At 34.2% G+C, this 11,194-nt stretch overlaps 1 protein-coding gene across 1 annotated transcript; it reads right to left on the reverse strand.

Annotated features, from left to right (window-relative positions):
• Positions 1 to 9,382: 9,382 nt before the first annotated feature.
• Positions 9,383 to 11,171, reverse strand: LOC127795677 (fatty alcohol:caffeoyl-CoA acyltransferase). Its single transcript, XM_052327498.1, has one exon. It carries the CDS (start codon positions 10,948 to 10,950, stop codon positions 9,541 to 9,543), a length of 1,410 nt encoding a protein of 469 aa, XP_052183458.1. The 5' UTR covers positions 10,951 to 11,171; the 3' UTR covers positions 9,383 to 9,540.
• Between the last annotated feature and the right edge of the window lie 23 nt (positions 11,172 to 11,194).

Raw genomic sequence — 11,194 nt, forward strand, 5'->3', positions numbered from 1 at the left:
GTTTGCGGCTTTTCATTCTTTGATGACGTCGCATAATGACATCATTATCAATTTTGTTAAATACATCCTTTTCAATATACACAACTAAGCTATCATTTATCAATTGGTCTCCAATCTTACTACGCAATCGATTCTTCACGATATTCATTGTAAAAAATATCCTTTCAATTGTAGCAGTAGCAACCGGAAGAGTTAATGCCAAAGTCACAAGCTTATAAACTAATGGGACACACTATATTTTTTTCATCGCAACCAACTTCTGTCCAAGTTCATCGAGTCCTCATAATTCTTCAAACTCTTTGCTGGAGCGCATATCAAAAATATAAGTTTGAAATTGATCATCAAGTGCCATGAGCTCTACTCTTGAAAAATCTTCAGGATAATACTTAGCAAGGCGAATTAATTTTTCTTTGTCAAAAACATAAAATGAATCATTTGGGCATAAGCATGCTATACAAAGAAGTAACTCAGTACTAACCTCAGAAAAACGGTCATTCAATTCTTGAAGTTGCATATCAATATAGCATAGAACAAGTCCACACGAAAGTGATGCAAATTTATCATTTCTTCAGTGTTACGCTGTGAACGACCTCAGCGTATAAAAACACCATCCTTGTTGGGAACATCAATATTATGCTTTTCACAAAAAGAAACCATTACTTTCAAAAACAAATCCCACTCATTGTCCCTCATCACTTGGACTTTTTGTTTGCATATTTTCACTAAAGTAATAGTATTTACAATATCTTGATCTTTTCTTTGTAATACCTTGGATACTTCATTTGAAATCGCTAAGATGGTTCTCATGAGATGTAGATTAAAAGCAAATTCAAATGACTGTATTGAGTTCAATAAATCATATGCCTCATATTTTTGTTCAGTAGATCCATCATCAACAATCATTTCAAGAACATCGACTATAGGCGAGAACATGGAAATTAAACTAATCAAAGTACCATAATGCGATCCCCAATGAGTATCACCAAAACGAGTAATAGCACTTAATTTGTTGATTAAGACCCCGGCCACTTGAAATCTCACCATTATGGAGTGCTTCAAAAATTATGGCTTCTTGTTTCTCTCGCAAAAGATCACAACGCTTCGATGACACTCCAACAATATTCACCACTCTAGAAACCAAATTAAAGAGTGAAGTAACTTGCACATGTTTCTTTGCTATAGCTACAAGTGTCAATTGCAGTTGGTGAGCAAAACAATGAACATAGAAAGCACACGGGTTCTCTTTCAAAATAAGTGCTTTGAGACTATTAAATTGACCTTGCATGTTGCTAGCCCCATCATAACCTTGCCCCCGCAATCTAGATATACTTAACCCATATCTAGAAAATAATTTATCTATAGCAGCCTTAAGTGATAGGGCAATAGTACTGGAAACATGTTCAATCCCAATAAACCGTTCAACTACATGTCCCGTTTTATTCACATAACGCAAAACAATAGACATATGTTCCTTTATTGAGATATCTCGTGATTCATCAATTAGAATTAAAAAGAATGCATCACCAACATCTTTTATGATAAGATCAATCGTTTTAATAGCAGTAGCTAGTACAATATCCTTCTGAACATCAGGTGATGTTAACTTGAGATTTTCACGAGCATTTTTCAAAGTAACAGCCTTAATCTCTTTATTATGATTGGCTAGAAATTGTAATAGTTCAAGAAAGTTACCTTGATTATTTGAATCTTCAGACTTGTCATGACCACGAAAGGCAAGTCCTTGTCGTAGAAGAAGTTGAACACAATCAATTGATACATTCAAATGAATTCGATAATCACACCGTGTTTGTTCTGATTGCCTGAAGAAAACTATCTCAATATTTTGCTCTTGATTCATTAAGGCTTCACAGTTACTTAGAGCTTGATTGTGTGCATTATTGGCATCTCCAACACGAACTTGAAGTCTATCTTTCTTTTAAAATTACTGAACTCTTCTTTTACAAAAGAATCACCACCTCCTTGTTCCCCATTATTTGTTTTAAAAAGATAACAATATAAACAAAATGCGGTATCTTTGCTTATACTATATTCCAACTAATCACTAAATTCATTGAACCAAGCCGTAATGAATCGTCTTAATTTTTTTCGTGGAAATAAATGATTTCAAGACTGATATGGACCTCTTTGCAAGTATAGACTCTTCTAATTTGATCTCTAAGATTATCATTGTAATCCATTATTGGAGTTCTTAGCCTAGGATCTGTAGGAAGTTATGCAATATCAATTTGTTCAATACTTCCTTTGTTAACTTGTTCATTTTCTTCAATATGATTTTCCTCCTCCACACTTGCTTTCTTTGCGTCAGAATTTTCTTCAATACTTGCTTTATGTGTATAATAATTCTCTTGAATATCATGATTATCATCTACCCCAACCCTTATTTTCTTTACCCCACTATTTTCTTCAATTGAAAAGAGAGACTTTCTTTTAAAATATCTTCCTAAAAAATAAACAATAATTTCATAAATAACCAATGATTAATAATATGTCCACAAAACCTACGTCAAGCTTTTCTAAATCGTCCAAATTATCAGTATTTTTTCATCTTATAAAAATAATAGAGAAACAACAATCTATAAGAATAAGGGATAATGGATTATATGAACAACATTTTATTCTTGTAAAGAAATGTGTAAAATGCATATACCTTAGAGTAGAAGACTAGAAGTGAGGTTGTTATCAACTAGAATGCATCCTATTCATAGCTTTCATTCTCACATTTTTTATAATCAAGCTCCAGCCCCACTGTTGGTTCTTCCTCAACCCAAAATTGTCACTGTTAGCACATTTCATAAGTAATATGATAATATGATCTCTTTTTGTTTAAGCTCCAAAGAGTAAAAAAATAACAATTAATGAAAAGAACATAAAATTAAAAAAAATGAAATTATAGGATTATTGAAAGATTAGTTATTAATCTATCATCACTGATGTTTCTAACAGTGGAACTATAGAAGTCTATTTTCTATATATCTAATACCAGCCACATTCGCTGCCATTGGCAGCAATTGACGACCACCGCCGGCCAGCGATTTCCATGATCAAATGCTACTATTTGAAATGCAAAGCCAAGGGGGTTAATATATCTAAAATGGGCTAGATCTAACGGTTGGATTGTCGTAGATCTAGTTTTTAATTTTTTATCAAAATGAAAAAATAATCCGCATTTTCACAAATTTATACTGAAAATAGAACTGATGAAACTAAAAATCTTACCTTCTTGTAGATCGAAATTACTTTCATGGTGAAAATGTAGTCAAATCTAAGATCGAACGGCTAGATTTTAACAAATTTGTGTTTTACGCACTTGGAAAAGAGAAAGAGACTGTAATGAGAAGAATAGAAATAAAGCTGGGAGAGTGGAAGTGGTGGGATCGTGGGAGGCTAGAATGGAGCCCTAATGGGGTCACAAGTGAAGTGGGCTTGTGCTACTGGCTCTCTTGGGCCTTTATTAAAAATAATTTATTTATTTTTCTGTTTGGCCCAGTAAACCTTACTTGGCTCCGCCCCTGTATTAAGCATAAAATTAAAAGTTTAGACTTCGTCTCATAATATATGAAGAAAATAACCTATTATGTATATTATATGCGTGTGTGTGTGATTGGATAGGCAGAAATCCTAAAAGGTTTAATCTACATTGCCCGAAGAACTTACCGAATGGAGTCAAAAAGACCAAAATGTTCTCATCCAAAATTCAAATTTGTAAAGGATGTCACTGCCTTCGCCTCTCTCTTCTCTCCATTTCCATGGTTGCGATGCGATCGCCGAGTGCTGTTGCTTTCGCCTCGCCACCTCACCTCCATCAAGCGACAGTCGACGAGACGACTGTAGTAAGGCAACAAGGTGATGTCTGGCGACAGGGTGATGGTAGCGAGGCAGCGAGGCGAAGGTAGTAGCACTCGGCGATCGACAGTCACATCACGACCATAGAAAATGAGATAGGAGAGAGCAGGGCAGTGGCCCACTTTGCAAATTTATAAAGTGGGTAAGGGCATTTTGGTCTTTTTGCCTTCATTCAATAATCCTCTCTGTCAATCTATTTGGCCTTGTAGAAGAACTCATCCTAACATACTCAATTCATCAATACTTTTCTTCTCATGACGAGGATTGTCACATAATACCTCTAAAAATGTTCTTTAATGCTTTAGTCAAGAGAATAGAAGAATTGATATGTCTGAGAAATGAAAATGTTCAAAAAATAAGAGGGATACTTAATTAGAGAGGTCGTAAATTAAGACTTTGACGAAGATAAGATGATACCAATCTTGTTAGTCTCTTGCTCTCTCAGTCTTTTTTATTGATGTTGTCTTTTGGTTCTTGAAGGTTTCCCTCTAGCTAATCCTCATGTCCATGCAATCTGCTACTTACCCTAATCTGTTAGGGATGTTGCTATAAGGGGGCTTAGTTCGTTAAGGCATTACAAGGGCGATTTTGATCGATTATCCTTGGTTGGGTTGAGGAGTGGGGTTAGGCAAGGCAATGTTCTTAAAATATTAGTAGTCACATTAAAACATCTCATCTTTTCAAACATATCAATAATATTATTGTCACATTACTTTAACAAAATTTTTTACATAAAAATTTAGGCTAAATCACAATTTTTATTCAAACTAATTTGATTTTTCGTAGCTTTGTATTACAAGAAAACAATTATTTAGAGACGGATTTAGAGATGGATTTTTGGTCCTTTACAAAAATGATTCTCGCAAAATTTGAGATGATTTTGAGATTGATAAGAAATGGATTTTGCCATCTCAAATTTGAGAGTGATTTTGAGATCGGCATTTTCATCTCAAATTTAAGATGAATTTTTTTCATATAAAATTTGAGAGGAATTTAGAGATGGATTTGTTTTTTTCCCACAAAATAACTAGTTGTTTTTGCATCACTAATCTTAATTGGTTACCGATAAGAACTAGTAGTCTACATTAATCAAGTGTGCATTAAGTAAATTTGCAGAGTCATTCATAAATTATACACATTAATTATAGTTTGTAATCTCATTTTTATTCACCCTGATCTCACAATGTCACTATCTAACCTCTTGTTACAAAGCTAATGTTTGAAAATGAAGCATACCTTTGGTACAGTAGTTAATACATAGAGAGATTTTATTAATGGCCAAAATCAATAAAAGGATCCAAGTCCTGGATGAAGGTAATAAATCTTCAATATATACCTAACTTGTTAAGCATTTTATTCAAATCTAGTATATGAATGAATAAGAAGAAGCACATGCTACGTACGTACGTACATGGGGTGGGATAGGGCTGCATAGCTTTAGAAAGTATACATATGTCTATAAATAAATAAATAAATATAGATTTCGTTTTCCTAGCTAGTCTCCTAGAGCATTAGCTAGGAAGTGCCCATAAGGGCATGCTGATCTGCATATTCGGTGGTACTATTAATGTGTTATATTTGCACATACACATATAGTAGCTAGGTGCTACATGATCACCTTAATCTGAATTTGATAGAAAACTCATTAATGTGAGAGAGGGTTTAATTTAATGCACAAAAGATATCATACATGGCCACATCCACTATCACACAAATTAAATAATTATTTAAACTCATCTAGTAGGGTTAAACAACTTTTGTTGTCATTATTATATGTCGCCTTCAATTCTGATCAATAGTAGGATCATCCATTTTTTTTAAAAAAATGTATTAATTAATTAATCATAAGATGAAGGTAAGACAACCAATTAACGCGGTTGCGTTAGTTGCCACAATTTGACTATGATATCTAATTAGAAATTAATCTTTTATTTTTTGGGAGTTTGTTGATTAGTAACTATATATTTTGATCTTATATATATATATGTATATATTATTGGGGTGATGATTTAATTTAGCTTATAATTGCAATATTAATTAATCACCAAACCCAATAAGATTGTGATATATAGGTGTACTGGGTTTTGGTGTGGCTTAGTATATATAGCTCTATTCTAGTATAACCTAATCTGAAAGTAGGTAACGGAAAAGCTTATACGTATGGAGCGTTTGTTAAAATGAGTAAGATAAGAAGCATTAAGATAAGGTTAGAATGCATTCTGAATCAAGATATGAAATGATCAAAATAAGACTGGAAAGCATTCTAAGATTTCTATCAAAGTATTTGTTAAATTTTTTGAAATCTACTGATAATTGTATTTTTTTTTTTTATGTGTTTGTTAATACATATGATAAGCACCAAGATAAGAGTTTTTTTACCAAAATATCTTTATTACCAAATTTATGATTAAAATAGTATTTTATGATTAATATGAATTATCAAAAAATTAAAAATTAAGAATAATATTTTATTTTCTAAATTCATGTTCAAAAATAAATCTAAAAAGAGTTGAAAGATAGAAATAATTATTGTTAGAATTACAATAATTCTATCTAGATAATTAAAAATGGCCAAAATATCTTTTCATAATAGATAATAAAATATAAAATTAAATAAAATAATTTAAAAATTGGTGAAAGGAATTATATTAGTTAATAAAATATAGAGAGAGATAGAGAAATTTAAATTTTAAAAATCAATGAAATGAATAATGTCATTTAAATTTTAAAAATTGTCAAAACATATAACAATTTAAAAATGTATTAAATAACATTAATTATAAGATTTAAATAAATAATTTTTGTAATAAATTTAAATCTTTAAAAAGTATTAAATGGCATTAACTATTCTATAAGGGCCATATAAATAATTGATTATTATCTTGAAAGAGTCAAATAAATTTATCCTAGAGAGGAGGTCGGATAAATTTATCTTGAAAGAGGGAAATAAGAGATCACGTGAGAGCTTTTTTGGAAATGGTTCAATAAGCTTAACAAACACGTTGGAAAGATCAAACATCCAGAATGCTTCCCATATTTTCTCTCTCTTATCTTAATTAACAAACACCCCATAATATATTAAGGGTATGATAAGTCTTTTTCTCTCCTCTTTGCTTTTTATTATTAGTGGGTGGTTTGTATTGTACACATATAAATGAAAAAAAATAAAAATTTTAAATAAAGACTCATTTTAAAGAAGTGGCATTCCGTAATTGTACTTAATTTTTATTTTAAATAAAAATTAATCATAGTATAAAAATAATGTCGTTGTTGCTTTATGGTAATAGGAAATAGTTTTTTATATTTTCATTTTATTTTTTATTTTAAATAAAATATATGAAAGGTATTTTAGAAATAAAAAATTTATCACGAATCTATAATAATGTTTGCTTATATAATAGAATAGATTAGAGGGATGTCCTATATTATACATGTGTAAGTGAAAAAAGAAATAAAAATGCTATTTAAACATTTAAATTTGACTATAATTTATATTGATATTTTACATTTTATGTCATACCAATATAAATATACAAAACATCAATGTAGAATATCAATAAAAATGTCAAACTTAAGTGTTTAAATAAAATTTTTCAAAAAAATAAAACATTTAAAATGAATTAGGCTTGCCTTCAAAGAAGCCTTAATTGGCCTTTGTAATTTAGTTTTTCTTTAATTTTAGGATAATAGTAAGATTGCTTTAAATCTATTAACCTGAAGTTTATAGACAGCTTTTTTGTTGTGTTTTTTCAAGCAAAAATATATAATGGATAATTTAGAAAAACATAAAAAAAAAAAAAGATTTCTAACACTAAATTTGATATTTTCTCATTACATACTTTGTTATATATTATTATATTATAAGATATGGTTTCAACTTTTATGAGTTTTAAGACAAAATAATAAAATTGATTTAAGAATGAGACCCAAATATTAATAAAGCGTGCTCAGTGTAATAAGGCTCAAAAATATTATTTTATGAATCTAAAATTGTAGGTTTAATTTATAAATCTATTAATATTTGGGAACTTACAAATTATATAATTTACAAGTTTAAGTGGAAAGTAATTTACAAGTATAAATCTAAAATTGTAGGTTTAATTTACAAGCATGAGACTAGTTAAGTGCATTTGAAGTCAAAACACAATATTTCCTAATCTCTTAATTTCAATTCCTAATATGTATGCCATTAACTTCTTACCCTATTATGAAGATTTTTTTTTTAAAAAAAAAAAGATGCAATAGAAAAATGTTGCAGATACATTTCACTAAATACCAAGAATCCAGAAATATGATATAGCAGAAAGATCCAGAAATATTTATAAAAAAAAAAACAATCCAGAAATAGAAGCCCAAGAGGTCTAATTTTAGCAAGTCAGTGACTCAGTGCTGAATCTCATCAGCCATCTTCTGCCTTTGTTTTTGTCATTCAAACTGAATTTAGTCTCGGTAATTGGGCCTTATTTTGTAAGGAAAAATTTCTATTCGCAACCCATAAAATACTTAGTGTGGCCCACAACCTTGCTAAATTCTTTAAGAATTTTAAAATTCTTATTTTACCTTCCAACTACCCCAATAGTCGGCCGCCGCCTCGCCTCTCTCTTTCTCTCCCTCACCATATACATACACAAACACAAACACGTACATATATAAATATGCACACACACAAACACATACATATATAAATATATACACATGGACAACAGCCATGGCTGCCGACTCATCGTCATTACTGGGTAGGTTATGGCGGCCAACCCACCGCCATTGGGAAACACTCTCTCTCTCTGTGCGACGACCGTGAGGTGGGTCAACAATGACGGCCGACCCACCGCCATTGCCAAGATGGGTCAGCCATGGCGGCCGACCCACCATGATCGAGAGAACCTGGGGTTCAGGGATCCCTCGAACCTTAGGGTCCGAGGTACTCCATAACCTCAAGGTTCGCGATGGGTCGATCGCCATCACCGACCCACCTCGTGATCGTCACACACAAAGAGTGTGTGTGTGTGTGTGTATCCCCGGATGGCAGTGGGTCGGTCGCCATCACCGACTCACCTCGTGACCATCGCACATAGAAAGAAAGAGTGCGTGTATCCCCTAATGGCAATGGGTTGGCCGCCATGGCTGACCATAGTCGTCACATGTGTATATATATATATATATATATTAGTGTTAGTGTGTGTGTATATATATATGGTGTGGAAGAGAAAGAGAAAGACGAGGCAGTGGTCGGAGGAGAAAGTGGGTTATTGGGATAAAATAAGAATTTTAAAATTATTAAAGAATTTGACGGGGGCGACGGCTGCACTAAATAATTCCGTGGGTTGTGAATTGAATTTTCCTTTTGTAAAATGGGCTTCTTGGACCATGAGTTTAAAGGCTCACTCACTCTGGAAGGGTTCTTACTTCTTTAAAAATGTGGATACTTTCGCACAGAATAACAGTGCACTTCTTTCGTCTTCTTCCATTGAGAAGGAAAAACTCACTAAAGTATTGGATATATAATTATGTAACAATTACCACCAGAAATTAGTAGTCTTTTGAGAAGTAAGAAAATCAGAGAGAAGGTGCAAATTCCATTGTCAACTTTGGGAACACATTGGTGCCGAAGGAAAAGAGTTAAAAACTCTATGCCCTGCATTGTCTTCTTGATGAAGTCTCCAACTTGGGAACCTCTTATGATGCTTCATTAACAATCTCAGTTAGATCGGATGAATCCATGAGGCTCAAGAACTCTCTGAATTCGTCGGCAGCCACCTCCGGCAAGCAGATGCAGAGCAACATTGTCCCAGTGGAATTTGCAGCCTCCCCTTCAGGCAGAAACATGCAAACTTGTGGAGTTGGTATCAAGTCAATTGGACCGGCATAAACAGGCCTTCCCCACCCAAAATCTGCAGACTCATAGATTGAAAATCTAGTCCATTGTGTTATTGTCAGTTTTCCACCAAATTCCAGCCTCCTTGGCCTTTCCAGCTCAAGATAATCTATGGTGGATCTCAGGTACTCCTCTGAGATGCCTAGCCTGGCACCATGAACCAGTGTAGCTATTTTTGAAAGATGACCATTGACAAGTTCAGATACCCTGCTCGTGGCACAGGCTACGCATAATGCATTGCCATAAAACCCGTCTTCCAGGGTCACCTTTTTGAGTTTCGGGCGAGTGTTGACTGAAAACGTAAGCCGGAGGTTGCTGTCAAGTGGTTTGACATTAAGTGCCTTAACCCAAGATCTCCAAACATGAGCAGCCATAGCATCAAAGGTAGTGAAGTTGGAGTTACCTTGTGTTTGAGCCAGATTCTTCATCTGGGCTTGAAAGTCCCGGCTAATTCGATAACACTTCTGAACCAGCTTGTTTTGCCACAGGGTCATTTCCAGGCATGAGCCCTCTTCAATTCTCATAAACTCAAGATGTGGGTATTTCACCGTAGGGGGATTGCGTGGCCGGAAAATTTCTCTTCCCCAAGCGGGATTAGGGCTCGTCACCAAAATGCCAGCCTTTGCAGTAGAAGACCATGCAGCAAGGAATTGCATAGCACCAATCCCATCACAGAGGCAATGGCAAGTTCTCAGCCCAAGGCTGAAGCCACCACAGCTAAAGCGAGTCACTTGCGCGATTAGCAGTGGCATGTCAATGACTTTGTAAGGGCCTTCATCAGGAAACCTGTACACCAATGGTGCCCAAGCAGGATTTGGGACTGTGAGATTGCCCAGGTTGGCTAAAGCCATATCTGAGTGAGCTTCAACCATGAGAACCCCCTGTTCTGGCCCGAAAAACACCTCCAGCTTTCCTTTCTGTGTCTCTCGAAGCCTGCCCGAGAAAGGGTAATATGGAACTAACACACTGGCAAGAGCATCTTGCAGTGTTTTCATAACAGGTTTTTGGTCAGAAGTAGAGCCATTTGATCGGTAGAAGTACACTGTTGGGGTGAAAACACGTGTCCCAATCATGTCATCGAGGTTTGAGAGGTAGAGGCTATCACCAGGGGAAACTGGAATAGGGGCTGCTGGCATCACAGGGAAGATGCCGTCAACGGTTATAGGTATGTCAAGATGAGGGAAATGGAGCTCTTGAACAAAAGGAGCCATGGCGATGTAGATTGCTGATGGAAGTCATGTCAGGGAGAAGCACTTGTAGAATATTGAAGGGGAATTTTATTGAACGGTTGGCATGTAAAGATACAGAGAGGTAAAAGAATGAAAGGGAGGTTCAGAAAGTTTTTCTGGTACCGAGCAGTTGTTGACGGTATTATTTTAGTTTAGGAGGAGAAACTAAACGGTTAATGCATGAAGCGGGGGTTGTTTGAAGGTCAGTCAACCATACTTTGGAATA

This window comes from Diospyros lotus, chromosome 2 (assembly GCF_014633365.1).
Source record: "Diospyros lotus cultivar Yz01 chromosome 2, ASM1463336v1, whole genome shotgun sequence".
Taxonomy (NCBI): Eukaryota; Viridiplantae; Streptophyta; class Magnoliopsida; order Ericales; family Ebenaceae; genus Diospyros; species Diospyros lotus.